This window comes from Macaca fascicularis, chromosome 1 (assembly GCF_037993035.2).
Source record: "Macaca fascicularis isolate 582-1 chromosome 1, T2T-MFA8v1.1".
NCBI classification, from domain to species: Eukaryota; Metazoa; Chordata; class Mammalia; order Primates; family Cercopithecidae; genus Macaca; species Macaca fascicularis.
The window spans coordinates 219,066,637-219,093,875 of NC_088375.1; the positions used below are offsets into that span (position 1 = coordinate 219,066,637).

General features: G+C 59.7%; 3 protein-coding genes across 20 annotated transcripts in view; 1 reads left to right on the plus strand and 2 right to left on the minus strand.

The window, feature by feature from the left end:
• CLCNKB (chloride voltage-gated channel Kb) overlaps positions 1–17,501 on the minus strand; it is a 36,175-nt gene extending 18,674 nt beyond the window's left edge. Inside the window, exon 1 of the mRNA XM_065529460.2 lies at positions 17,417–17,501. The gene's annotated coding sequence lies outside the window, so the exon portion shown is untranslated. The remainder of the gene's footprint in view (positions 1–17,416) is intronic.
• On the minus strand, positions 5,142–26,364 carry LOC102115682 (chloride channel protein ClC-Ka). Of its 13 annotated transcripts, none has more exons than XM_074019212.1 (22): positions 26,172–26,364; positions 17,959–18,175; positions 17,417–17,487; positions 16,671–16,777; positions 15,599–15,727; positions 14,665–14,793; positions 13,292–13,431; positions 12,915–12,992; positions 12,754–12,832; positions 12,099–12,224; positions 11,645–11,729; positions 11,430–11,531; positions 10,730–10,814; positions 10,279–10,452; positions 9,781–9,850; positions 9,508–9,618; positions 8,902–9,115; positions 7,731–7,864; positions 7,284–7,372; positions 6,667–6,771; positions 5,918–6,004; positions 5,142–5,571 (listed from the first exon to the last, which is right to left on the minus strand). In XM_074019212.1, exons 4-22 carry the CDS (start codon positions 16,768–16,770, stop codon positions 5,524–5,526), a joined length of 2,085 nt encoding a protein of 694 aa, XP_073875313.1. In that variant the 5' UTR covers positions 16,771–16,777; positions 17,417–17,487; positions 17,959–18,175; positions 26,172–26,364; the 3' UTR covers positions 5,142–5,523. The 13 variants fall into 13 exon arrangements, 9 of the variants coding, with proteins under 9 accessions (XP_073875313.1, XP_073875311.1, XP_073875319.1 ...); XM_074019210.1 differs by having other exon boundaries at positions 6,667–6,774; XR_012425606.1 differs by lacking the exons at positions 17,417–17,487; positions 17,959–18,175; positions 26,172–26,364 and adding an exon at positions 19,224–19,384 and having other exon boundaries at positions 6,667–6,799; positions 12,099–12,152.
• Positions 21,418–25,435, plus strand: HSPB7 (heat shock protein family B (small) member 7). 6 transcript variants are annotated; one of them, XM_005544685.4, is made up of 3 exons: positions 21,418–21,695; positions 22,239–22,387; positions 23,696–25,435. In XM_005544685.4, the coding sequence occupies exons 1-3, from the start codon at positions 21,497–21,499 to the stop codon at positions 23,873–23,875; spliced, it is 528 nt and encodes a 175-aa protein (XP_005544742.1). In that variant the 5' UTR covers positions 21,418–21,496; the 3' UTR covers positions 23,876–25,435. The 6 variants fall into 6 exon arrangements, with proteins under 6 accessions (XP_005544742.1, XP_065385558.1, XP_005544743.1 ...); XM_065529486.1 differs by having other exon boundaries at positions 22,239–22,372; XM_005544686.4 differs by having other exon boundaries at positions 22,242–22,387.
• Positions 26,365–27,239: the final 875 nt, after the last annotated feature.

The window sequence follows — 27,239 nt, forward strand, 5'->3', positions numbered from 1 at the left end:
TGGAAAGGGGCTCAGCAGGAGTCTAGCCCTGCCCACCTGGTCCCACCGCAGCTTGGGGGCATGAATAGCACCCCAGAATTGATGGCACGCTATGGCAAGAGGCTGGACTATATTTTATTGTTTTATTTTATTTTATTTTATTATTTTATTTTATTTTATTTTATTTTATTTATTTTGAGAGACAGAGTGTCACTCCGTCACCCAGGCTGGAGTGCAGTGGTGTGATCTTGGCTCACCGCAACCTCCACCTCCCGAGATCAAGCAATTCTCCTGCCTCAGCTGCCCAAGTAGCTGGGATTACAGGTATGCGCCACTACACCCAGCTAACTTTTGTATTCTTAGTAGAGACAGGGTTTCACCATGTTGACCAGACTGGTCTTGAACTCCTGACCTCAAGTGATCTGCCCGCCTCAGGCTCCCGAAGGGCTGGGATTATAGGCCTGAGCCACTGCGCCCGGCCAGGGGCTGGACTTTATACTCTCCCACTGCTGCCTCACTGGCTGCCCCTGGGGAGGAATTTGCAGCCTCCCGGGCATATCTGGGTGAGGCAGCTCCCATTGGCTCAGGGCGGTTCTGCAGATACGGTTGTAGGTGTGAGCTCACAGCAGCAGCACCTGAAGCAGATGGGGATAGGCTCCTGGCACAGTAAAGGAGGTGTCGGTGATCACCACGGCATCAGGTGGCACCAGCGTGGCCTTCACCTGTTTATGCATACCCAGCTCTGCTCCATGCCCTGCAGGCTTTGCTTCACTAAAGCCCGCCCAGCTCCCCCGGGACCCCTGGGGCCCTCCCCACATTGGCCTGTGCCTTTCTCTTCCACCCGCAGCACCTTAGACCGCTGCACCTACCTTTCAAGAGCCACTTGAACCCCCGCCTTCTTCAAAACACCTTCTTAGATACCCAACACCCCCCACTTTAGTGATTGGGAGCGAGATTCTCCCCTTGCTTCCACACACCCATCTTTCCCATTTTCCCAGCTCTCTAATTTCCTTTGTGGATACCTCCTCTTTCTTCTCAGTCTGTCACCCAGGCTGGAGTGCCGTGGTGCGATCTCCGCTCACTGCAACCTTCACCTCCCAGGTTCAAGAGATTCTCCTGCCTCAGCCTCCCAAGCAGCTGAGATTACAGGCACATGCCACCATGCCCAGCTACTCTGTGTGTGTGTGTGTGTGTGTGTGTATTTTTAATAGAGACAGGATGACAGGATTTTACCATGTTGGCCAGGCTGGTCTCAAACTCCTGACCTCAAGTGATCTTCCCGCCTTGGCCTCCCAAAGCACTGGGATTATAGGCATGAGCCACCACACCAAGCCTCGTCTTTCTTAAATATCACCATTCCTCACATCATGGCTTCGGAGACCCCGGTGACTCCCAGATCTGTGTTGTCAGACTTGGTTAATGACAATCCTGAACCTTTGCTGACAGCCCCTCTCTATCTTCCACACACAACTCCTCTCCTCCTAAAGCCCCCGACCCCTCCTCTCTGTCTGCCCAGCCCTTGCCATGTCTGTTGCTGGGTCCTTGCAGTAACCCCTAATCTTCCAACTGGGGTGTCTTTCTAAACAGCTGTGCTAACTGCTCACTCTCTTGCTCATTACTCTGCTGGGGCTCCCCATTGCACAAGGAGAATATCTGAGCCCTCCACCTGGTTCTCTCCAACCCTGTTCTGGCCCTGATCAGCTCCCAGCTTCTCCTGTCGGCCAGTCCTAATGTGGACCCCATGTCTCACCCCAGCTAGTCCTGGACTCATGCCAGACTCTTCCATGCCTTCATCCTCGTCTCATCTCTGAAATGAAACCTCCAGTCTTGCCTCTATCTGTCCAAACCCAACCCACCTTCAAATTCCAATGCCAGGTCCCCTCTTCCAGGAAGCCTTCCCTGCCTGCTCCATCCACCCAGGTCTCACCTCCAGCAGAGCTGGAGGCCACAGAGATGCTCTCTCAGAATGTGTTTAATGGATCATGGAGAAAGCTGGGGGCTCATGAGTGGTCCTCGGGTGGATCTCCTTGGGCGGAAGGGTCTGAACTTAGTCAGAAAGGGAGTGAGGGGTGTGGGCAATCTGGGGAAGAGGCACCCAGTGGGCGGGAACACGGACTAGGAGTAGGATGCTGGGAGGAAATGCTGATGCCAGTGGGTGGGGGCATTGAGGGGAGGGGACCGCAGAGCTCAGAGGCCTCAGGGCAGGAGTGAGGAGGAGGCTTTGGAGGGCATGAGGAATTAGATGGGTATAAGCCCTTGGGGAGGTGTGGGGCACTGATGGAGACTGTGGCACACTGAGGGAATGTGGGGTACAGGCCACCAGGTGGGCCTGAGGCATGGAGGCCAGGCCCTGGGCTGGGCCTTGTGTCAGGACAGTCGCCCAGATGCCCTCCATGCCCCAGGGGTGGTGCAGAGCATCAAGGACCACATCACAAAGCCCACGGCCATGGCCTGAGGCCGCGTGGCCCACCTCATCGAGTGGAAGGGCTGGAGTGCCCAGCGGGCAGGCTGGGAGCTGTCCCCAGCTGAGGACGAGCATTACTGCTGCCTCCCAGACGAGCTGCGTGAGGCCCGCTTTGCTGCAGGTCAGTGAGGAGGGGGACTGGCCAGGGCTCTGTGGGGGTGAAGCTGGGACCTTGAGGGGCCCAGATCACTGCATGGGCATTGTCTGGGCAGGAAAAAATAATGGCATAGGGTGGGGGGCTATTAAGTGAGCATTCTTGACCACTGGGGCGTGGATGGGCAGCGCTGAGAGGCGGCCACGCTCCAGCCTGTCCTGGAGCAGCTCCATGGGGCACTGAGGCTGTCCCCACCCATTTCCCTCTGAGCCAGATCTGGATGTCCCCCCAGGGGTCGCCGAGCAGTTTGCCATCACAGAGGCCACACTGAGCGCTTGGTCCTCGCTGGACGACGAGGAACTGCACCCCAAGAACAGCCCCCAGGGCATCGTCCAGCTCCAAGGTACAGCCCAGGAGGTCCGGGGGCAGGGGTGAGCAGAGCGGAGCTGAGGCTGGATGCCTGCCCACCACCAAATGCAGTGTGACCTCGGCCAAGCCCCTTCCATTTCTCAGCCTAAGTTTCTTCATCTGCAAAATGTGGCAGTGATCCTTGCCCTGCCCATTGCCCGGCAGTGCCAGGAGCAGGAAGGAGAGAATGAGCACAGTGGGGGCGGGAATCGAGTGCTTACTGCACTGAGGGCTGTGCACGAGGCATCTCACAGAATCCTCACAGCAGCCCTAGGGAGGGGGGTCCTGTTGTCCCCATTTTACAAATAAGGAAACAGAGGCATACAGAGGTTCAGAAACTTACTCCAAATGACACAGTTAGAAGCGTCAGAGCTGGATTTGAAACTTAGCACCAGACACAAGCAACCGCCTTTCTAGAAGCCCAGGTTACTATTGAGGGCTTCAAGGAGCCTTGGCCTTGGGGGAAGCCTGCGCTTAATCCTCCCTGACAGATGGAGAGGAACGGGGAGGGGACAGAGGCCCAGGGGAGCACTGGTTGTCCCAGTTCTCAGAGAGCACAGGCTGGCTCCAAGCCCACTCTTGATTCCTCTGTTTACTGCCTCGAGGAGGAACCTGGGGCTCAGAGGATTTTGGTGACTTGACCAAGGTCACAATGCTCACCAGTCACACAGCTGGATTTAGAGGCAGGTCTTCTGCCCCTTGCCCTTTCTCACACCCCCGGAGAGGGCAAAGAGCCAGATTCGGGATGCCATTCCCCCGTCACCCTGTTGCTCTGTTGCTTTTCTGGATCTGGAGAGCATCTACCTTCAGGACAGCCTTCCCAGTGGCCCCTCGCAGGATAACAGCCTTCAGGCCTTCTCCTCGCCCAGCCTCTCCCCTGAGAGCTGTCCCTCACTGGAGGAGCCCCCCAGCACCGCTGGCATCCCACAGCCCCCCAGCCCAGAGCTGCAGCATCAGCGGCGGCGGCCTGGGCACCAAGGACCCGAGGGTGGGACACACCTACCGGGCTCCCTCCCCTCTGTGGAGAGCGGTTCCGTCTGGGAGGAGGACGAGGTGTTCTATAACTGAGGCGGGGGCTGTGCTGGTCAGGCACCTGCTCACACCATGACCTCGCCTGGTGGGCAGTCCAGGCATATCTGGATCCCGGGGTCCAGGGCAGGGCATCTCTTGACCCCTCGGGTAGGCACAGGGTAGGTGTGGCAGGGATGGGGCCAGCGCTCATCATGGCCTCTCTGTGCCTCGGCGGACCTGCCCCAGCAGTGGCAGCCATAACCCCCTCCTCCTTCATTACTTCACTCAGGTGGGCACCTTCCCCTGCAGGGTGTCTGCCCTCAGGGAACTCAAGGACTCTCAGAGACACCAGGGCAGCCTGGCCCAGAGGAGCAACAGCCAGGCCCCCAAGAGGACAGCCATGGAGAGAACTGAGACCCACTTAGAGGGGAGTCTGGGAACCCTGCCTGTACCTGGGGCTCAGTCCCTCCCCACTCTCTCTGTGTGTCTGCCCCCCAGCAAAGGTGGGGTGGCCACTTCTGGTAGCTAAGCACCTGCTCCCCAGCTGTCCTCACCAGGACATCTGTCTCTCTGGAGTGTTTGTCTGTCTGTTCCTCCCTCTCTGAACCTGCTTCCTCGGTGTCCCCTGCTCCTCACCCCCGGGAGCCCACTCTCGCTCCTTACAGCTCCCTCCCATCTCACTCAAGGTTCTCTGAGGACATTAAAGTGGTGGGTTCACCCTGGTGATTTTGGCCTGGTCTCTGCTGGGGAAGATGTGACCTTGGGCCCCTGGGGAGAGTCCAGAGGGAGTCAGGGAGGACCCTTAACCCCAACACATAAACAGCCAGTCAACCTGAGCCACCCAGGTGTAGAAGACTCATGGAGGATGCCCAAGGCTCGGTGGACTCCCCAAGGAACCACACTTGGGTCCTGGCTTTATGAGATGTGGCTCAACCAAGCAGGAGACTAGGGCTTGAATGACACAGCGTCCCACTTATTCATGAGGACAAGCATCATAGACCTGGTGGAGACCCTCTCTCCCTACCATCTCCCTGCCAAGAAGTGGAGCATGAGGAGGGGAGCCCTGGGGCCTGAGCCTGCAGTGTCCACATGACCACGGGAAACTCACTCTGGGCCATCGCAGGTGAGGAGCTCCAGTCCCAGGCCAGTAACCTTGCAGCTGAGATGAGGGATGGACAGCAGCTCTGGGAACCAGCTTTATTTTTCTCTGGAGCTTCTCAATGGGAATCAGACAACCCCAGAGAGCATCTGTGCCTGCCCTTGGTGACAGCGTACTCCAATCTCGTTATTCATTAATGTGATGGCCAGTCACTGAGCTCCTGGCAGATACTGGTTTTCCGTCATCTCACACTTAGCTCTGTCCAAGGTGGGATTTGTCTTTCAAGGCAGGAGCCATTGTCACACCCAGGATGAGCCATCTTCTGGGCTAGGTTAGAGTTGTCTGTTATGCCAAGGAATGGAGCTGGGTTGGAGTGGGGGTAAGGGGTGACGGGGGAAGAGAGGCAGGGTCTCAGCCCAACCTCAGTACCAGGGCAGCTGGGGTGCCGTTTCATCTTGCTGGACTGGCTCACTTTGGGGCTGGTGGGTTTGTCAGGTTGGAAATTGCTTTCTTCATCTAGAACAGAGAAAGGGGGAGGGGGCTGGAGGGGGGATGTAGAGGAGGTTGACAGGGCGGCACCAGCATTTTTAGTCCCCTAAGGGTGGTTTCTGGGTGAATAGTAGAGCCTGTGCCACCCCATTGCACAGATGGGGTCACTGAGACAGAGGGGGCAGGCTGGCCACTGGTCAGGAAACAAGGTAGGGGAGCCAGGCCCAGTGGCCAATCTGGGCCAGGAAGAGGGACTCATCAGTATCCTCTGAATCCCCCCAGGTTTGGAAGGGAGCATGCCGGTGTCCCCCCCACCTCCCCAGCCTTCTCAGGCATGGGTCCCCTGCTTTGTTCTGCCCCGGGACCCTGGTACCTCCACCCAGGACACGCAGCCCACAGCTCTGCCCCGCGATGTCACGAAGAGGGACTGAAGGTTCAACAGCTTAAAGAGGTTGTGTGCCTGGATGGGGGATTGTTAGGAAACACTGGAGGGTAGAAGGCGCCCAGCCCACCCTCTGGCCCACTCTGCCACGCCTCTGAGCCGGGAAGAGGGGCCGGGCCTGATGTGTGTGGGAGGCAAGAGATCCAGGCCTGCAATGTCCAGTGTGGCCACTGGGGGATGTCAGAGTCCATGCAAGGGTCTGGGCGAGGCCGCAGGTGGACAGGACCCAATATCCAGCACCCTCCAGCAGCACAGAGGGGGCAGGGCCATCTCCAGGTTCTCTGTGGGCCTCTGCCCCTTCCCCGCCCATGTGCCAGGCTCTGTCTCAACTGGCTACATAATTTGTCCAAGATCACACAGGGAGAATGTGGTGGACCTAAAATTGAAACGCACGTGTGCCCTGGTGCAACTCCACTGTCTTTCTCCACCCAGAGACTTCCATTTGCCAAGCCCCCCACTTCCCTTGTCTCTCTGCATCATCCCTGCAACCCTGGCAATGAGGGGCGACAGGGCGGGAGCCTCCCTGCCCGGACAGCTGATGAAGACACAGGCCCAGGAGGGGCAGAAAGCAGCATAAGGTGGGCAGGGCAGGTTGGGACGGGAGGCTGGAGCCTGAGCTCCTCATCAGCTCTTGCCCTGCCCCAGGGGCCTCGTGCGTCACACCCCCCAATATTTGTTACCTGGTGCATGGTGGTCTCTGAGAATAGCGTCAGGGTCACTGGTTCCGTGGGGCAGCCTCCAGCCAAGATGTCCTGGAGACACTGCTGACTCTCTTGGCCTGGTCTCTGCTGGAGAAGATGTGACCTTGGGCCCCTGGACAGAGTCCAGAGGGAGTCAGGGAGGACCCTGAACCCCAACACATACACAACCAGGCAACCTGGGCCACCCAGGCTTAGAAGACTCATGGAGGATGCCCAAGGCTCGGTGGACTCCCCAAGGAACCACACTTGGGTCCTGGCTTTATAAGCTGTGGCTCAGCCAAGCAGGAGACTAGGGCTTGAGTGACACAGCGTCCCACTTATTCATGAGGACAAGCATCATAGACCTGGTGGAGACCCTCTCTCTCTATCATCTTCCTGCCAAGAAGTGGAGCATGAGGAGGAGCCCAGGGGCCCTAGCCTGCAGTGTCCACATGACCACGGGAAACTCCCTCTGGGCTAGGGTTATGGGTGCAGGGCCGGCCTCCCCAGGATGCCTCTCTCAGACCACCTCTTCCTCAGGAGATCAGCGGGTCCCTCCTCTCCCATCCCTGCTGACCGATCCCTGCCCCATCCCCACGCCCCTCAGGAGTACCTACCTGGTGTCCTGGAGCCCAGGAAGCTGGCTCAGCCTGGAGGGCCTGCACCAGCTGGGCCCTCTGCACGATGCCCACCAGGATCTGGGACTCTGGCAAGTGGAGAGGGAGAGGTAGGAAGGCACATTACGAAGAAACAGGCCTGAGGCCAAGCTTCTGGAAGACCCTGGTGGTGTCGCCACGCTCCTACCCCAGCAGCTGCCCAGGGGATGCCTTACAAGCACTCGGCTGACTCTCTTTAGACATGTCAACCATCCCAGAGGAGGGTGGCCATGATTTCCATTTTACTGATGAGGAAACTGAGGCTCACGTGAAGTGACTTGCCCAAGGTCACACGGTTGGTTGCTAAGTCACAGAGCCTGGATGCAGATCCTGTCTGCCTGACAGGTCCACGAAGGAGGCAGAGGGCATCCCCCACCCCCGACTTCCCCCTCCCTTCCGGCTGGGCACCTGTGCTCTCCACCAGGGGATACTTGGCCACGTCTGTGGAGGTCACAACCTTGACCACCTCCTCCAGCGGCATGTCCTTGGCCAGTGTGGTGATGCTGCGGTTCATGAAGTGCTCCACCCTCACGCTGTGGGAGCTGCAGGCAGAGGGGCTCCCATCAGGTCCTGGAGTCGGGGATGTGAGACCCAGGCTGGCAGGAGGATCTGGGGGGAGCTTTGCTAGAACTGGGGACCCACGGCTCTGGAGTGTGGGCAGGGCCAGAGAGGTTCGTGGAATGAGGGATTCCTAGAACCCACGGTGGGAGGAAACCTGGGGACCACATTACTGATGGCCCCGTTCCAAATCTCCAGCCCCCTGGACCCCCATGTCCCCCAGACCAGCTCCACTTGGGTCTTGTCCCAGCTTGGACAGAGCTGAGTGTGAGATGACGGAAAACCAGTATCTGCCAGGTGCTCAGTGAGTGGCCATCACATTAACGGATAACGAGATTGGAGTACAGACCCAGCAGCCTTCCCTGCATAGCTCCATTTGATTTAAAAGGGTATGTCACCCCCAAGGAAAAACTTGGAAGTCTGAAAACCACTGGTATAAACAGCCCCATTTTCCAGATGGGGAAACAGGTTCAGAGCAAGGCAGCAGCTTGCTTGTGTTTGGAGCGGGGCCTCGGACCCAGGGACTCTCAGAGCCTCTTTGGTCTGCCTCTCTGGGGCCAGAAGCTGCTCTGGTCCTATCTGGTTGAGTGAGGACCTCAAAGCCCATTTCCATTCTCATTCCACCTCCTACTCCCAAAGTCCCAGCAAGGACAGCAGAAGTGGGGAGAGGGGAGGAGACCTCTCGAATCTGGTGCTGACTCTCCGTGTCACCTGGAGCAAGACACGGCACCTCTCTGAGCCCCGGTTTCCTCAACCTGTACACGGGGCAATACTCATCCTCCTGCTGTGGAGCCCTGCTGACCCCTAGACAGACACTGAGGCCTCAAGGCCAATGACTTGCTCAAGGTCACCCAGGGCACTGGGGAGAATGGAGACCAGAGCACGGCTGTGTGTCAGCCCCTCCCAGCCCCCATGTCCAAGGTCAGCTGCGGTGGCATTTCTTTTTGGAGGTGCCCTCCACCCCCAGCCAAGCCCAAACACTGTGACCTCCTTCAGCCAGCCTGAGGTGTGCGCCACTCACCCGATGTTGCGGCCCAGAATCCATGGCAGGTATGGCAGCTTCTTGACAATGATGGTGCCATCGTAGAAGGAGGGCTGGCAGCTCTGTGCAATAGCGTTGGCTGCCAGCACCGCCATCAGCACGGGCAGTGCGTGCACTATCTGGCCGGTCAGCTCAAAGGCCAGCAGCGCCGTGGAGATGGTATGGGTCACAGCCCCTGAGAAGGCTGCAGCCCCTGCAGGGGCAGAGCCACACAGTTTGGCTCAGGCCAGGAGCCAGGGGCCAGGGGCCAGGGGCCAGCCTCACGTGAGGGCATAACTGGCCTGGCTGCGGCCAGGGCCTAAGGTGGGAATTGTAAGAGGCCATAGCCTGGGCACTGTGGGAAGCGCCACAAGGCCTGGGCTTGTGAGAAGAGAGGGATAAGGGAGGCCATGGGGCTGGGGATAGGACAGGAGCCATGAGGGAGTGATGGGCCCCCGGGAATGGTGGGGCTCAGGAGGGACAGACCCCCATGATAGGTGGGGGGTTCACTAGAGGACTCAGTGCCCTCTAGAGCCACTGGCCAATTCTCCAGGTCCAGCCCAGCCCCACGACATCGCCCACCCAGCAGGGCCCTGACCCACTCACCTGCCAGGGCATAGCCCCCGGGCATGATGGGATTGGTAACCCCTCCAGCCACGATGCCCTCAGGGAAGGCGAGAGCAAGAGCCTCTCCCAAGAGGCGCCCGATGGCAGCTCCTGGCCAGACTTAGGGTGAGGGGAAGCCAGGCTGACCCAGCCCCCACAGCCCTCCATCCCTGAGGACCATCCTCAGTACCACCCGGGAAGAAGGTGAACCAGGATGCATGGCCCCGCCCCAAGAACCCCAAAACTCTCAGAACCTCAGGACCCCTGACTCACCAAGGATGAAGATGGGCATGAAGTACCCGGCAGGCATGGGGATGGTGGTGGCCAGAATCAGCATCCAGAACTGTGGGAGTGGGGAGCCCAGGGCAGAGGTTAGAGGCCCCTGAGCAAGGCATGGACAAGAGAAGACAGGACAGGGGACAGGGGAGTGTCCTAGAGAGAAAGAGGGTGCCCGGCCATGCGCCCACTGCCAGAGTCTGGCATTAGGGGAGGGTCCTCACCCTGAGAAATGCCCACTGTGTGCCTGGCACTGTGCCAGGTACATTCCTTTCTTCCTCCTCAGCCTTCCCAGTAACCATCCCATTTTAAAGATGGGAAGAGTGAGGCCCAGAGAGCTGAAGTCACTTGCCCAGGACCATGCAGTGGGCAGGGGGCACATCAGGAAGTATGGGTGGAAGGCCTGGGCTCCATGCCACCAGGTGCAGGGAGGCACCCCCTGACCCACCAGAGCTGGTCCTGGCTCTGTGCTCATCTGGGGACCAGGGGGCCCACCTTCATAACCAGGAAGAAGGCAAGGGTCCCAAAGATGGTGAACCGCGGGTGGTACCATTCCCACCACAGGTGCTGGGGGTCGAGCTCCTCGGGCCAGGGTGGGCTGGAGTTCCGGGTCATCAGCACCCAGGAATGGTTGTCGAACAGCGAGTCCAGATGCTGCTTCATGGACAGCTGTGGTGGGGCAGGTGGGAACTGGACTTGAGGGGCCCCGAGTGGCAGGCCCCCGCCGTCCCCGCACTGCCTGACCCTGCCTGGAATCCTCCTCTGCCACTTCCCAGCAGGGGGCCTTGGGCAGGGCTCTGACCTCCTGGAGCTATGGTCTCCTTATCTGTAGAATGATGCCCAGGTGTTGCCCTTGTGGGGTGCCGAGGGGATTACGTGAGACACATGTAAAGGGGAAAACAAATGGGGGTTCCCACTCCTGCCACCCCCACTCAGGGCCCCTTACCCGAGAAGCTAGGAAGCGGCCCACACCGGGCGGGTAGGTGATGGAAGCGAGAACCAAGGTGGCCAGGGCCGAGTACACAGGCTTGCTGTGGAGGGTGGGTGAGCTCTAGGGCTGGCCCTCCCTTTCCCACATCCCGAGGAGAGGGAAGCAGGGCCTGGCCCAGGCAGCAGCAGAGCAAGGACTGGGGAGGAGGAAGGGCGGGAGCAGGGAACATGGCCCCCTCCAGCGGGTGGAGCCCGTGAGGTGAGCCCCTCGCTACTGGGTATGACTGAGGGCAGAGGAATCACACAGGAGATTAAGAGGAGAATTGGGGCAGAGGCCGGCTGGGAGGGAGGAGAGAGTGGGCCACGCCGGGGCAGGCCATGTGCATCTCGGGGCAGGAGGGCTGGCCAATGCTAAGGCCAACTCCAGAGGCCACACAAGATTTGAAGGGGCAAGGGTTTGAGGCTCAGTGAGGGGATGGGGGATTGCTGAGAGAGTGTAGACTGAAGGAGGGATGGGAGTTCAATGGGGGGTTTGTAGCACAGTAAGGAAGGGGGGACAGTGACTGTGGGGACTTGGAGAGTGGTGTTAGGTGCTCCATGGGCTAGGGAAGGATTTAGGGGCTCAGTTGGAGGATGGGGGTGGGGCTTTCTACATAAGGTTTGGAGCCCACAAGGGGCTCGCTGAGATGTCCCCAGCCCCTAGGCCCGGAGCCTACCTGGTGGCCAGCAGTTTGGAGCTGAACCGATTGGTCTTGATGAAGCTGAGGAAGGTTCGCTGACAGAAGAGGTAAGCACAGCTCAGGACACCACAGATGCCACTGCGGGGGTGGAGGGAGGTAAGACCAGAGCCTGAGCCCAGTGCCAGGGGCCACAGTCCAGGCCTGGGGGGAATGCCATACTGGACTCTCAGGGGCCCAAGGCACCCACTCACCCCAGTGCCACAAAAAAGAAGATCTCCGGCAGGTCGAAGGGAACGTCCACCCGGAAACTGGTCTTGTAGAGGGAGGTGATGGTCTCTGGGGAAGGAGAGCAGTGGGGAGACGAGATGGCGCTCCCACCCCACCCGAACACAAGTCCCAGACTAACAGCCCAGGGTGGAGGGGGTGCCAGGTCCTGACCCGGAATGTGTGTCCTGGCATTCCAGGCCCCCACAACCAGGCTCCTGCCTCCCTGCCCAGCCTCATCCCTTCTACCCTCAGGGCTCCTGCCCTTCATGTTCAGCACAGGTCAGCCCCTTCCATCCTCCCAAAGAGGTGGGAACAGGGAGGAGGAAAAAGAGGGAGAGAGAGGGAAGAGGAGAGCAAGGGGTGTACACAGGGGAGAAGGGAGGCCACCTCGCCCCAGCACCCAGGCAGGGCCAGGGTCAGGCAGCCCAGGGGGCTCACCCTGCTCGCTATTGAAGACCGCCAGGAGCCGGAACATGAAGGCCCCGCAGGTGGCTGCAAAGAAGCCCCTCCAGTAATCCCAGACAGAGAAGTGGGAAGACATGACCTCGATGCTGAACAGGACGCCTGGGGGCGACACTGATCTCAGGTGGGCCCCCCACCCCCACTCACCTGTGGCTGTAGGGCCCCCTCCCCCTGTCACCTCCTCCCTGACCCATCTGTCCTGCTCTGCTACAGCCCGGACAGGGACAGACAGGAGGGGAGGGCAGGGCATGCACCCTGGGCAGGGAGGAGCCCGCTGCCCAGAGACCCGTCCAACCTGGAATGCAGGTGTGCATCCTCTCACTATCGGGTGGGAACAGTTTGATCCTCATTTTACAGAGGAAGAAGCTGGGCTCAGAGAGGCCAAGGGGCCAGTGGATTTCAAACCCAAGTCTATGTAATGTTACCCTGAAGCCTCTCAACACCACCCAACCACGCCCCCCACCACCCGCCCCCCGCCGCCTCCGGGAGTGGCTATACCCAAGGCGGGGCCGAAGTAAGAACTAGAATGAGACCCACCCCCTCCTCCAGGCTCTCAGAGGGGCAGAGGGAACCCAGGGAGTGAGGGGAGGAGCTTGAGGGACCCAGGGGGCGGGGCATGAGGGGGTCTCACCGCTGAAGGGAGCTCCAAAGACTGTGGCCACGCCCACTGCCGCCGCTGCCACCAACATTTCGTTTTGCTTGCTCTTGTTCTGGGGGATCCGAGTCCGGGGCTCAGCGTCAGCCCCCTCCTTCCCCACTCCCAGTCCTCCAAGGAAGCCCCGAGTCCCTAACCTCAGGCTCCCCGACGGTCGTGGTGCGCACACGGCCCAGGTAGGCAGCCATCATCACAGACAGGTGCACGAAAGGGCCCTGCAGAGGGAAGGGTGGGCCCAGGGCCCAGGTGAGGGCAGCATAGACAGCCTCACCCAGAGGCAGCACGGCTTCCCCACCACACCCCCTCCTCCCTCTCTCCAACCCCCAGGGCTGTCCTCAGATGGCTTTTGTCACACTCTGGGGACCTGGCCTGGCTCTTCCCCTAAGACTAAGCTCCCCGAAGGCAGGCACTGGCCTGAGTCTGCTCTGATCCAGCTTTGGTAGGGTGATGGGGGACAGGCTGGGGCAGGGTTGGGTGGGTGGGGTGGCTGGGGTGCCCTCACCCCTGCCCATACCACTTTGCCCAGGAAGAGGGTGCTGCCGGTGGCCAGTGTGCAGGAGAGGCCCACCACCTTGGCCCCAAAGTTCTTGATATCCAGGTAGTCCTCCAAGATCACACCCGCCAACATGGTCTTCAGCTCCGGGATTCCAGAACCTTAGCCAGAGAGGACAGGAACAAGAAGGGGACAATCTCTAGATTAAAACTCTCAGCCGGGCGCAGTGGCTCACACCTGTAATCCCAGCACTTTGGGAGGCCAAGGCGGGCAGATCATGAGGTCAGGAGTTTGAGACCAGCCTTGCCAACGTGGTGAAACCCCATCTCTACTAAAGATACAAAAAATTAGCCAGGCATGGTGGCGGGTGCCTGTAATCCCAGCTACTCGGGAGGCTGAGGCAGGACAATCACTTGAACTTGGGAGGCGGAGGTTGCAGTGAGTCGAGATCGTGCCATTGCACTCCAGCCTGGGCAACAAGAGCAAAACTCCATCTCAAAAACAAACAAACAAACAAACAAACAAACAAAAAACTTTCAACACTCTACCCGCATGGTGTTTTCACGTTAGGTTTTTTTTTTTCCTTTGAGACAGGGTATCACTCTGTTGTCCAGGCTGGAATGCAGTGGTTTGACGTTGGCTCATTATAGCCCTGACTTCCTCAGGCTAAAAAGTGATCCTCCCACCTTAGCCTCCCAAGTAGCTGGGACTAAAGGCAGGCACCACCACACCTGGCTAACTTTTTGTTGTGGTGGTTTTTTTTTTTTTTTCATTTTTTTTAGAGATGGAGTTTCACCATGTTGTCCAACGTGGTCTTAAACACCTGGGATCAAGTGATCCACCCACCTCCCGAAGTGCTGGGATTATAGACTGTTACTGCACCTGGCCCTATTTTGATCACACAGAACCCTCAGAGGTTAGGATGCATAAACTCATTTTGCAGATTTGGATGCTAAAGTCAGAGAGAGAATGCGAGTTGTCCATGTTCCTCCCACCAGGCCTGGCAGATGGCCGTGTCAGGGTGGGGGAGCCCTGAACAGAACCTCAGGCCACCACTGAGTGAGTCTGGAGTTCCCCTCTGCTGGCCTGGAGCTGGAGGCAGGGCTGAGTGCCTGGGGGAGCTGTGCCTCCTCCACGGGCCCCTTCCTGGCACCAGCACAGGCCCCACAGTGGCATCTCCTTCCAAGAAGCCCTTGGAAAGTCAGTAGGGCCAGCAGTGACCTAAGAGTCAAGATCTGGCCTTCTTGCTGTGTGCCTTCAGGCAAGCCACATAACTCTTCTGGGCTTTCGTCTGTGAAATGAGGCTGCCGCTTCCCGATTCCCCCCATCAGAAGCCCCCTGGGATCTGAGAAGGTTTTGGCCAGTGGGGACTGGTGTGGCGACTGTGGACTCACCTCCAGAGGAGGGCGTGATGCTCTGGGAGAAGCCCGAGGAGAAAGAGACGAGGGCCACGGGGTACACAGTCCAGGAGAGATACCGGAGCAGGTGACTGTCCCCAATCTCCCGGTACAGCCACTGGTGCGCTGGGGACAGCCAGATATCAGGGAGGCACCCACAGCCTCTGCAGCCCTCGGGGCCAGACACTGTGGTGCCCACTTACTGACCAGTCAATGGAGTCATGAAGAGGGTAGGACTAGGCCACCCGGTGAGGCGAAGAACCCCAAGAAGAGGCAGGAGTATGACCCTGGGTCCATATCCCAGGTTTACCATTGCCTAGCTGAGTGACCTTGGGCAAGTCACTCAGCCTCTCTGAGCCTCAGTCTCCCCATCTGTCAAGTGGGCTAGTGATGGGCTCTCCCTCACAGGCTCATTGAAGACTAAAGAGGGCCACTGAGAACTAAATGACACAGGCGTGAAGCACCAAACACCATAGTAGGTCCTGCTTCTGGCAGCTGAGGGTCTCCAGAGAAAGTGTCTTAGACTGGCCCACACCCCCTCTTCCAGGGAGGCCTCAGGGTGGAGGCAGGCTGCTGAGGGAGCAGGGGAAGACTCCAAGTTTGGTGATCTAGGCACGTGTCCCCATTCCTGCCCCAGGCATGGAGGAGGGAAGGAGAAGGAACGGGGTGGCTGGAAGAGGAGGCAGAGAGGTCAGAGGAAGAAGGGCTCTTGGGAACATTCAAGCCTCTCTCCCTTGTTCAAATGAGATGACTGAGGCCCAGAGAGGGGCAGGAGCCTGCCCAGGATCACAGAGCAAGTCAGGAGTGGAGCCAGAGCTCTCCCCGCACCCAGATCTCTCCCTGCACCACTGCACCTGGCGGCCCATCTGGTATCCCCAGAGCGTGCTTAGAATCCCTTGGCCCAGAGCAGCACCTGCCAGGGAAGAGTTACCTCGGACCACACGCCCGATGGCAAAGTTCATTGCATAGCTGACCAGGGCCATGAGCACCCCGAGGGTCATGAGGAAGTACCAGTCCTCGCCCAGGCGGAACAGCTTCTGCTTCAGCCACTCCAGGCCACCTGGGGCAGGGCATCGGAGTCCCGGCTGATGTTGGGGCAGGGGCACAGACAGTCCCTTTCCTGGAGGTCTGCTTGGCTCCAGGCAAGGAGGACCCTGGTAGTAGAGTCTGGGGTGGTCCTGAAGGACCCTGCCTCACACTGGGGGCTGGGCAGAATTTGTGGTGGGTGACAGCGTCGGCACAGTGGGTGCCAGACCTGCTGCTCCGGCCGGAAGGCCTTTGACCTGTCCACCCTCTGCATCCCTGCCTGTACTTGGAGGTTCCTGGGGGACAGGGAGTGTGGAGGAGGCTGGCAGCTACAGCTTTCACCTGTATCCCCGCAGAGTCCGTAGCTGACAGAGCACCAGGGTCTAGCAGACTCCTGCGCGTCCCAGGGCCTGTGGCACAGGTATCCTCTGGGTCCACAGAAATGCCCCTGGCCAGCTGGCTACCACCCCAGCCTGGGAGCTGGCCCTCACTGGCTGTGGGCACCAGCCCCTGGGGCTGCACTTAGCCTCCTTCTGGAGTCCCTACTTGCTCTGCCCTGTAGCTGAGGGGACAGTCAGGTTTCAAAGTAAACAAGGCACATGGGGTTCCAAGGAAAGGTGCCAAGTGCAGGTTGCCCCAGCCCCTTGGGGCCCCAGCTGTCCCAGCAGCTAACCCCCACGTCCCCTCACTGGCACAGGTAGGTGAGGGAGAGGCCTGGGTGGAGGATGGGCACAGTGACCAGGCCTTGGGCTATATCTCCCGAAAGGCAGAGGGCAGATGCCTGACCCATCTGACCCACAGACAGTGGGACAGACAGACCCCTTCTCTCCCTGCCTCCCAGGAGACTTTGGGCAGTGAGGTCCTAGACAAATGCCAGGAGGAGGGTGGCTCCTGGGCAGGGAGGTGGGGTGGGAGCTGGGCAGGAGTGATGTCCCGAGTGGTCCTCCAAGGGGAAGGGAAGAGGACCTGGCTCTCACCTCGGACGCCTCGGCGGATGCAGGGACATGGGCCCCACAGCTCCTGCAGAGTCACAGGGTCCCCTGAGGAGCCCTCACACAGCCCCACCAACTCCTCCATCAGGCCCCTGGGGAAGCAGATAGAGGGAGCGACCCGGGTGAGCTGCTGCACGTCCTCGCGCTGCCTCTAGGCCCTTCCAGTGCTCTCCCCACCAAATCAAGAGGAAGGATTGTGCTTTCGTGTGTGTGTGTGTGTGTGTGTGTGTGTGTGTGTGTGTGTGTGTGTGAAGTTACCACACTAGGTCTGTCTGTGCCCTCATCCCTGAGGTTCCGTCACTGAGGGTGTGTACCTGTGTGTGTCATTTTGTGGGATGGGGGTGGGATTCCTAGGTATGCCCCCGTGTCTAGCTGCAGACTGGGCACAGGCTGGAGCCTAAGCTCTGCTCAGAGCCCCTTCCCCTTCTGTGGCCACTGCTCCCACCCTTCTGGGTCGCTTGGCATTTCCGCTGCTGGAATCAGTCTCTGCCCAGGGCTGTGACTCTCTCACTGCAGAGTCCCATGGATGGCTCTGACTCTCCCTCCCCATCTCGGAGCACCCTCCTCTCTCCCCAACCGCTCAGGCCACAGAGGCAGGAAAACCCCAGGACCAGAAGGAGGCGTCTGCAAAGCCAAAGTGAGGTGCTGGCTCCTGCCCCTACCATCCCCTCTGCCCTGCCTGCCTGGCCCTGCCAGGTTCATACCCCAGTCCATGCCCAGAGACCCCTCACCTGTCAGTCCTCCTGCTGTGGCTGAACAGGCCCTCCTCTCAGAGCCTCCTTTGCTCCCAGCTCCAGTGCACCTGGACAGGTATGTGCTCTACCAAGCATCATTCTCCCCCCGCCACCCCACCCACCTCGGCCCGGGGTTTACAGTGGAGATTAAAAATGTCCTTGACAAATCAACCAGAACTGTGGAGGCCAGAGCCATGCAGGGCAGAGCTGCCAAGAGGGAGGGAAGCAGGAGCCTCTCCACCCACCACAGTGGCACAGAGGGTGGTGCCCAGCTGTCCTCAGGCTCCTGGGTGCTGCTGGACAGGGGCTGGGGAGGGGGAGCGCACACACACAGCAGGACAGCGAGGGGTCATCTGCCAGGGCTGAGGCTCAGGGCCCAGGAGTCTCAGAACTGGACATGGAAGGTTTGGAAAAGCACAGAGAGAGAGGGGAGGAGGCTGGGCAGGGAAGAAGGCAGGCCGGCAAAGGTGAGTGGGGTCAGCATGACCACAGCCTCCCTGTGTGCCAGGTAGAGAGTCAGCCTTCCCCAGATTAATTACCCTGAGTGCCCACGGAAATCCCACGAGGCAGGCAGTGTGATCCCGTTGTAGAGAAATGGCATCTCAGGGAGGCGAGGCTGCCTGTCCAAGATCACAGAGGCCGAGGCAGAACCGGGATTCCCAGCCCAGGTTTGCCTGGCTCCAAAGCCTGCAGGCTGTGCCGCACAGTCCCGTCCTGATGAGCCATCTTGTCCAGGGCTGGCGAGGAGGCCAACACCTGGGGCAAGGCAGTGAATTGGGGTCAGGAACTTGGACTTGATCCTTGTGTCCAGACCCTCCAGGCTCAGGAAATGCCTCTCAAAGCACACGTCCAAGAGCCAGCGGCTCTGTCTGGGGACTTCTGGGTAATTCCACAGACTTTGTCCCACTCCAACAGAGAATGGGAGCACAGGTGTGAGGGGACATGACGAGGAACAAGCACATGCTACGTGTCAGGAGCTTCCGATCTGCAACTCAAATCTTTCTCCCTGCACCCTGTGAATGGGGAGAGCATTGCCATTTTGTAGATGATCAGAGTTGAGTCACTCATCCAAGGTCACACAGCAGAGGCTGAACCCAGCCCTCCACTGTGCAACTCTTTCCCTGCCCAAAGCTCCTCCAGCTCCTGAGGCTGAACCAGGGCAATGGTTTGGGCACAGAACAGAAGAGTTGAGTCTGATGCCACTTTGGGCAAGAGGTTGGGGACAATTGCCTCCACTCCCACCAGAGAAAGCCACTCTCTGAAGCTTATGATGGCCTTTGAATGATTGTTAAAATCTGGGACCATGGGCTACCTACCCTCTGCCCCTAGATGCCAGGCAAGTCAAATCAAAATCGAAGATGTGTGTTGTGGGAGGTGGGATGGGGGTTGCTGCTCTGTATGGACTCGAGCCCGCCTTCACCTTGGCCACCCCGACCTGTTGACTCTGCACAGCACCAGAACTGGCTGCCCTGTCGACATCCCGATCCCCAGTGTCTGGTGTGGGGCAGCTGCTGGCCACGGTCCCACAGCCGGCACTGCATATCCACATCCGACCTCACCCCCAGCCCTGTGAGCACCAGGAGGCTGAGAAGAGGGCAGCCAGGGGGCACAGCAGGATGACGAGTTTGAAGCCAGCACAGCTCTGCTGACCCTAACTCCTTCATCAATTAGAGCCTCGGTTTCCTCTTCTGTCCGATGAGGTGAGCCTGGAAGCAGGGGCCTGTCTCTGCCTTATTCATCTCTGAGTCCTTCAAAGCCTAGAACCGTGCCCAGCACCTATTTATAGCACGGTTTCAATGAATACCTGCCGAGTGATGACGGCTTCATCACTGGCCTATGAGCTGGCTGTGTGGGGAGCTGATGCGAAGAGATGCAAGGTCCCTTCTCCAGATCCCAAATCACAATCCTGAGGTCCAAGGAAAGGGTCCATGTTTGTGAAAAGCTCCCCTGGGTGACTGGGATTCAAAGGACTACATCATCTTTGTCGCTCCTTCTGTCCCTGTGATCTGAAGGTAGAGGCAGGGGAATGGCTTTGATGACCTTTTGAGGTCCCTCTGGGCCAGTGAAGCCAGAGGACCAAGTATTTGTGTGGGTGATGCCTCGGGAAGTGGGGAAAAGGGGAGGAGGGATGGTGGGCGGGGTGGGTAACGGGATCTGACATCCAGGGGCAGTGACTCAGGCCCTCAGCACCATGACAGTGTGTCTGCATTTAGCCACCGGCTCCTGTTTCCCTGGCGAGCGGCAGGCTCTGGGCCCCCCACCCCGCCCCACCCTCTCTCCATCTCACCTCAGTGCTGGTGGCTTCCCAGTGGCCCTAGAATCCCCTCAGCCAGGCTGGGTGTCACAGGCCCTGACACGGGCAGGAAACTCTGCCAGGGGTGACAGGCCCTGTTGCTCCAGGCACCAGCCTGGCCCACCACTGTGCCCTGTGCCCTGCTCTGCTTCCACTCCACATACCACTAGCACTGCTAAAACCCCTGTAGAAGGAGCCCTCCAGGATGAAGCTCCAGACTGGGTTGTAGGGGGCTCTGATAAAACAGAAACTGCCCATCTTCAGGAACCTTCAATCTAATGGGGAGACAGGTGAACCCTTGCCCCCATGGGAACTGCCAGTTGGATAGGGAAGAAGGGACACAGCAGAGAGTCACAGCACACAGGAAGACCATGTCACACTGCCAGGTGCTGTGGGAGGACTAAGACAGTCAGTGCTGGGGGCATCTGGACCGGGTGTGGGCCCATGTGAGCAGGAGCAGTCAGAGAGGCCTCCCTGTGGGAGGAGGCATTGGAGCTGATCTGGGACGGTAGGGCCGGACGGGAGAGGAGAGCAGAGGCCCTGAACTGCAACCTGGGCAGAGCAGAGGGCCTGGCTGCCTCTCAGAATGGCCTCCACCCTGGCCCAGCGCAAGGTCAGTCCTGGCTTTGCTGAGCAAGCAGGTGGGTAGGGAGGGGCTTCTCTGGCTCTTCCGGGCCAGCCTGTCTCCATAGGCGTATGTTCAAACCACCTCAGCCTCTGAAGGGCTTTGGGTCCAACACACCTGGGTTCGAATCCCAGCCCTGCCACTTATGCAAGTGCGAGCTCCGCCCTTTCCAAGAGGCTTCACTTCCCCCTCCATAACATGGGAAGAGCGCCTCCACCCTCCCAGCTGTGCGGGGATCAAACGGGGCCACACTTAGACAGCTTGCAGCCAGGAGCCTGTGCCCAGAAGGCACTCCAGAAGTCAGGGCTAGAATAATTGTCTTCCAGAATTCTCTTTTACCTCTGACTGAAATCCCACCTAAGGCAGTCGCAGGCATCACCTCTGACACAGGGTGGAGCAGACAGCTGTCAGGAACATGACCTTCTAGACCTTTAAGGAGAAAGCTGCCGGCTTTGTCCTCTTGGGGCCTCTACATGTTCTGAGAGTCAGAGGGAGTGCAGGTATAGAATCCAGGTCCCCGTAGGGGCTGGCAGGGGACAGCTGCACATTCTACACCCCCTGGCAGGGCTCAACCTTTCCTTAGAGATGGGCTGTGAAGCTTGTCTGCCTTGAGGGAAGGAACTCCTGACGTCACACAGCAGTGGTGCTTCCACCTACCCCGTCCCCAAGGAGCCTGCACGCTGATGGGGGAGGCACAGCCATGGAGGAGAACCAGAGTCTCGTGGGGAGGCACAGTCCTCAGGAGCCCCCAGGCCGATGGGGGAAACAAAACACACAAGAAACCCCAAACTTGCAAGGTTCTGGGGCAGGCACCGAGGTCCAAGTGGCAAGGAGACAGGATCCAGCCCTGTGCAGTGGTGGGGAGGCCCCTGGGGCTGCTGTGGCCGGCCTGGAATGTCAGGCTGTGAGCTCAGCCCTCTCGGCCTGCGTGTGTCGGGCTGTCAGCAGGGCCGGCGCACGGGAGAAGATTTCCAGCCCCCTCTGGGCCATGGAGAGGCCTAAATTTAGCTAGTAGACAAGGGGCTGGCCCCAAGCCCAGGGACAGTCGGCCTTATAAAGCGGCCGCAGTCGGGGCCCGGCACGCTCTCCCGAGGCCTGTGCCCACACCCTCTCTTGTCCAGCCCTTGCCCGCCTGGGCAGGGCCCGGCGCCGCCCGTGGATGAGCCACAGGACCTCTTCCACCTTCCGAGCGGAGAGAAGTTTCCATTCCTCCTCCTCTTCCTCCTCCTCTTCCACCTCTTCCTCGGCCTCCCGTGCCCTCCCGGCCCAGGACCCACCCATGGAGAAGGCCCTGAGCATGTTTTCCGATGACTTTGGCAGCTTCATGCGGCCACACTCGGAGCCCCTGGCCTTCCCAGGCAAGTGATCCGGGCCCTGAGGGGAGGGGAGGCGCACAGGGAGGGGACATCTGCTCCAGGGCGCCACGGAACAGGCTGTGGCTGCCGGTCCGCCTGGAACAGGTGCTGCACAGCCTGCAGCCATGTGTGGCCACCAAGACAGATGTGGCCACAGGGACAGATGTGGCCATGAAAACAGGTGGGCCTCTAAGGAACAGTCGTGGCCCCGGGGGTTGGACATGGTTCCATGGCCACCCATGCTCTGGAACCGCAGCCAGTCCCAGCTGGAGCCCTGGAGGGCCGGACGGGGTGAGGGGTGGGAGGCAGTCCCCAGGCTCCAGGCCTGGGGTGGGGTTGTTACAGATCTAGCCTCATATACACACACACTGTGTCGGGTGAGGTCCCACCCCCACCCCAGAAAAGGTGGGCTGTAGGAATGAGGAGGAGCTTAGGGAGAAACAGCTCAGGGGGAGGTAGAGCCTGGGGGAGCCGCCCCTTGCCCCAAGAGAAGGAGCCGGAACCCCCGGATCTGCACACAAGGCCTGCTCCATGCCTCACTCACAGCAGCCCACCCCACAGCCCGCCCCGGGGCGCCAGGCAACATCAAGACCCTTGGAGACGCCTATGAGTTTGCAGTGGATGTGAGGGACTTCTCGCCTGAAGACATCATTGTCACCACCTCCAACAACCACATCGAGGTGCGGGCTGAGAAGGTGAGCCCCCCCCCACACCCACCGCAGACCAAATTCGCTCCCAGCTCCAATGCCTCCTACTCCCCCTTCCCATCCTGGGACTCCAGATCCTGGCCAGTGTCCCTTCCCCACCCAAACACCCCCAGGGCTAATTGAAGGCCTTGTGCCTGTAGCCCACGGCCATGGGTCCCCTCACTGCCTCTCTTTGCACCAGGGTTCCCAGATCCTTTCTTCCAGGGCCCTGGGCAGCTGAGGGAGCCTCTGGGGAATGGGAGAGGGACGGAGAGATGTGGGCAGAGGGAGCCTGAGGTGGGGGGGCTTGAAGGTGGGAGATGACGGGCGTGAGATGGTGATGGCAGAGTGAGGACAGCTCCTCTGGTAGCTGTAGAGGGTGGATGCGGGTAGCTGGGGAACTCACCTGGTCTGTGGGGGAGGGGTTTCTCCATGTGACACACCTCAAGCCCTCTTCCCTCCCATAGCCAGAGCTCCATCCCCCATCTTGGGACTCCTAAATTAGGCCCAAGGCTGGGCAGGGACCCTGCAGTTTAGGGTCACACACACTCCAAACCACACACACCGTCTGCCCACAGGTCTCAGGGTCACTGGGTCTCTAGGGTGTCTGAGTCCGAACTTGGAAGAGGCACTGGGGCCTCCACCCTGGGGAGGGCATGGCCAGGCCTGAAGAGGGGCGTTGTCCAGGAACAGCCACGGCTGCCAGGAGAGAGGAGAGGACCTGCCCCAGGCCTCCTCCTAAGCCCCCAGGGGCTGGCTTCCTCCCTTCCACATTCAAGGGTGGACTCCTGGGCATCCCTGCCAGGGATGCCATGGACTGGGGGCACCAGGACCCGTGGGCAGCACGTGCCAGCCCTGCCACCCCCAACAGTGACTCAGCCGCCCCTAACTCCCCTGGACACGATGTGCTGGCTGAGTTGTGGGGGAGGGGCCATGCTCAGCTCCGGCGGGCAGATGCCCAATGTGTCTGGGGATCCAGGAAGGCACGGCTCTCCTCTGTCATCTCTGCGTTCCCCACGAGCCCCAGATGCTGAGCCGCTGCCATGGAGCCGCCTCTCTCTCTAAGCCCCACCTCTTCCCCATGCCCCTTGCCTGTCCCTTAGAACTACTGGAGCTCCGTGGAGCACCCCTGTGCTGTCCCTGCAGAGCCCTCGGCCTGTGGCCATCACCACCCTGGGCAGCCCCTCCACACCTGAGGGCAGAGCCCCTCAGCATGTGGGGCCTGGCTGCGGTTAGAATAGGGAGAAGAGGGCTGTAGCTTGTCACAAGCAGGACAGGGACCGGGGCAGCCTGCCTGATGGGTCACCCCTTCCCCAGCTGGCGGCTGACGGCACCGTCATGAACACCTTCGCTCACAAGTGCCAGCTGCCGGAAGACGTGGACCCAACGTCGGTGACCTCAGCTCTGCGGGAGGACGGCAGCCTCACCATCCGGGCACGGCGTCACCCGCATACAGAACACGTCCAGCAGACCTTCCGGACGGAGATCAAAATCTGAGGGCCTCTCCCTTCCCTTTCCCTGTCCCCCTGCCCCACGCCTGCCAGCAAAGCCTTCCTAACCCCATTACAACAGCCCCAGGACATCTCAGCCCAGGTTCCAGCCCCAACGCTCCCCAGACCCCAGGTGGACCATCCTCCCAAACTAGGGCCCTCCACTCTATCCAGAGCAGGCCAGGGACTCCCTGTCCTGCCCAGATTTCAGATATGGCCTCCCCCACTTAATCCAGAGTACAGGGGCTGGGGTCAGGGAAGGAAGATCTAAAGAACCCGTGGTGGGTAAGGGGAATGGGACCAGCAGGACACCTGGGCAAGCTCTGCAGGACAGACAGACAGAAAAACCCTCTGATCTATGAAGTCTCTGCAGGGCAAGGGGACCAGGGACCTGGAACCCCCTTGGCCAAGGGAAGTGGGAGAGACAGAGGGAAGGTCACAGGCAGGGGTGCCTATCTAAGTGGAACTAATGCCCGAGAGCTTAGCAAGGCCAAGAGGAGACAGTGGTGCTGGTAAACTTCCCCTCTGCCGGCCTCCAAGCCCCACGCCAGCGAGCAGGCTGCCTGCCCACCCTGTGCCCCCAGCCAGCTGGCTGTGCCAGGGCAGAGCCACGCCACATCTGTATATAGATGGGGTTTTTCCAATACAGCTGGTTCGTGATAAACTGCATGAAACTCCTGCCGTCCCATGCCTGCTGGGGCCTCCAGGCAAGGCCACGTGGGATTGGGGGCGGGGCTGGTCCTTCTCCCTCCCACAGGCCTGTGTTCCTGCGGCTGCTCCCATGCAGACAGGGTCACCTAACAGAGATGGAAGCCAGGGTGTGGATGGAGTTTTGGGTCCTCACGGTTGGACCCCAGCTTCTTGCCACCTTCCCCTCTGGGTAGTCGCCTCCCCATCCATCCCCCTCTTTAATCTATGACTCTATAGGCTCGTTGTGTGTAACACACACACACACACACACACACCCCTATTGTTGTCCTTCGAATACGCAGCATTACCATTGGTTGAGGCCAAATTCAGAGCTTTCTCAAATCAGATTTACAATCTCCATTTTCATCAATGGGGAAACAACTCCGAGCCACTGACTGCCCGGCTTCGTCGCTGAAAGATAGATCTGAACCCAGGGTGTCAACAGCTGCTCTCAATTCCCCATCTCTGGGCACTGAGGAGTATTTCCCCTCATTCTACCTCTCTAGGGCTATGCACCCCTCCCCACGTCTTCCAGCTGGAGGATGGGGGGAGTCATAGGAAAAGCCCCCATCTCCCATCTGGTATAGGGATATTCCATCAGCCTTAACCCTGGGGAATGCCTGCTGCCCCCAGTGACTCTTGGCTTCATCTCCCACATACAGAAGCAGGGTGGAGGGGAGGTGTGGATCTCAGTTAGCAGCGGTCCCCAGGGCAAGTGGCAAGCCAGCCTCCTCCCTCCGTGCCTCTCTGGTCAGTGTGCCTTAGGGTGGCCTCTCACTCCCACCATTCTGGGGCCCTTGGGGGAGGACTGGGGAGGGGTCTGTGGGAGAGCCCTGACGCTGGAACCTGTATACACAATAAAGGACAGTCTCACAGACTTCTGGAGGCCACCTGCCTGGAGTTCTCTAACTTAGGACAGGGCTAGAAACCTCGAGAGAGAAACAGACACACCTTCTTTGAGATTTGGGGGTGGGGGTTGTAGCTCAAGTTAAAGCTGAAGACCTCACAAAATATGGGCGTTCCTCGGCCTCTTCCGTGAACTCCCCAGATACCCCTAGGCAGGAGCCCCAGGATTGTTTCTGGAAAACCCTTGCAACAGCCTCTCTTCCAACTGCCTGCCCTTCCCTTTTCATTATTTCTTTCCTTCCAGAGATATTTACTGTCCTGCTATGTGGCGGGCACTGTGCTGAGCACTGTCTCAGTCCTAGGTGCAGGGACGCAAAGGTGGGCAGACGAATCTTGAAGCCCTTCCAGTACCTAATGGGGATTCTGCGGCCCAGAGAGGCTGAGTGACTGGCGCAGGATCACACAGCCCCAGAGGCAAAGCCAGCTGGAACTTGGGGGGTGGTGTTCTGGCTGGTTCAGGGAGCCTGGGGAGGGGAGCACTCCGGAGGGGTCCCCCACCCCTCACATACCCAGGCGTGCTCCCCAGCGCAGCTCCACCGGCTGCGGTCAGGAGGAGGGAGGGGATCAGAGGGGGCGCGGTATTTCCAGCGTCCATGACTCACTGATTCCACTGGGCTATTTGCAGCCCCGACACTCATTGGCGCGATGTTGGGGGAGGAGCCAGCCTGGTTCCCCCTCCCGCGCCCCCCACCCGGGGTCAGGCTCACCTTGGCGTATCGATCCCAGTGAGCCCTCCCTTGGCCGGCCCGTGCTGGGAAAGGACGCAGCTTCCCAAGTGGTCAATGGGGCCGAAACCCCCCGCCAGCCCCCAGCAGCCCCCTCCACGAGACAGCAGTTTGCGAGGATGAGGACAGCTCAGGGGACCAAGCGGCCGCTGGGCCGCTGGGGCACGTCGGGTCTGAAGGAGCTCTTGGCCGCCAGCCCGGCCAAGGTGACCCCGCGGCAGGGGAGGGCGGGTCGGCCGCGGGACTTTCGCCCGCCCCGCCCCCTGGGCGCCCAGACTGGCAGCCGCGCTTTGTCTCCCAACGCCCCCAACCTCTTTCCAGGCTAAATATAGGCCTGGCTGCAGGCGCTGCGCCCCGCCCCCACCCGGAAGAGTAATTATAGCCGTCCCATTCATTGAGCAACTAGTGTGTGCCAGGCGCGCTGCTGATTCCCACAAGAGTCCTGCAAAGCAGGTTACTATGATTAATGGTGTGCCGAGGATACGGAGGATCAGCGAGGTCAGGCAACTGGCCCAAGGTCACCCAGCCTGGAGGTGGCACTGTTGGGATGTGAATCCTTGCTATGGCTCTGGAAAGCCCTCTGCTGGGTCAACCTGGATCAGTCGCCACCACCAATAGGCTGAGGCAGCTCCCCTCCTCCCACCCTGGCAGCCCCCACATGGAAAGGTGATTCTTGCATCTTGTAGCTTTGGGGGTGGGCCCGGGCAGGAGGCAGGGGAAATTGAAAAGACGCAGCTCTCTGGGGCTGGAGACCTGTGAGAAAGTCCAGGTCAGGTAATACCAGAGACTGGGACTGGCAGAGAGGACCTAGAAGGTTTCCTCACTCTGAAGGCCTAGCCCAGGCCAAAGGCCTCCTCCTCCAGGAAGCCCTCGAAAGCCATAGCACAAAGAACCCAGGCAGATGTTCAAAGCCCCTTCCTAAACCCTGTCTTCAAACTCAGATGGAAGTAGCACATGCTCAGGAGGCTGAGGTGAGAGGATTGCTTGAGCCCAAGGTTTAGAGACCAGCCTGGGCAACATGACAAGAACCCGTCTCTACACAAAATACGA

Coding starts and splice junctions, on each gene's coding strand:
- HSPB7 (XM_005544685.4), top strand. CDS start 21,497: ATGAGCCACAGGACCTCTTCCACCTTCCGAGCGGAGAGAAGTTTCCAT. Junction 21,696..22,238: donor GGAGCCCCTGGCCTTCCCAG/GCAAGTGATCCG, acceptor CCTCACTCACAG/CAGCCCACCCCACAGCCCGC. Junction 22,388..23,695: donor TCGAGGTGCGGGCTGAGAAG/GTGAGCCCCCCC, acceptor CCCCTTCCCCAG/CTGGCGGCTGACGGCACCGT.
- LOC102115682 (XM_065529438.2), bottom strand. CDS start 19,246: ATGAAGCCGTCATCACTCGGCAG. Junction 14,794..15,598: donor CATCGGGCGTGTGGTCCGAG/GTAACTCTTCCC, acceptor GGCTGTCCCCAG/CGCACCAGTGGCTGTACCGG. Junction 12,993..13,291: donor CCCTCTTCCTGGGCAAAGTG/GTATGGGCAGGG, acceptor TTCCCTCTGCAG/GGCCCTTTCGTGCACCTGTC.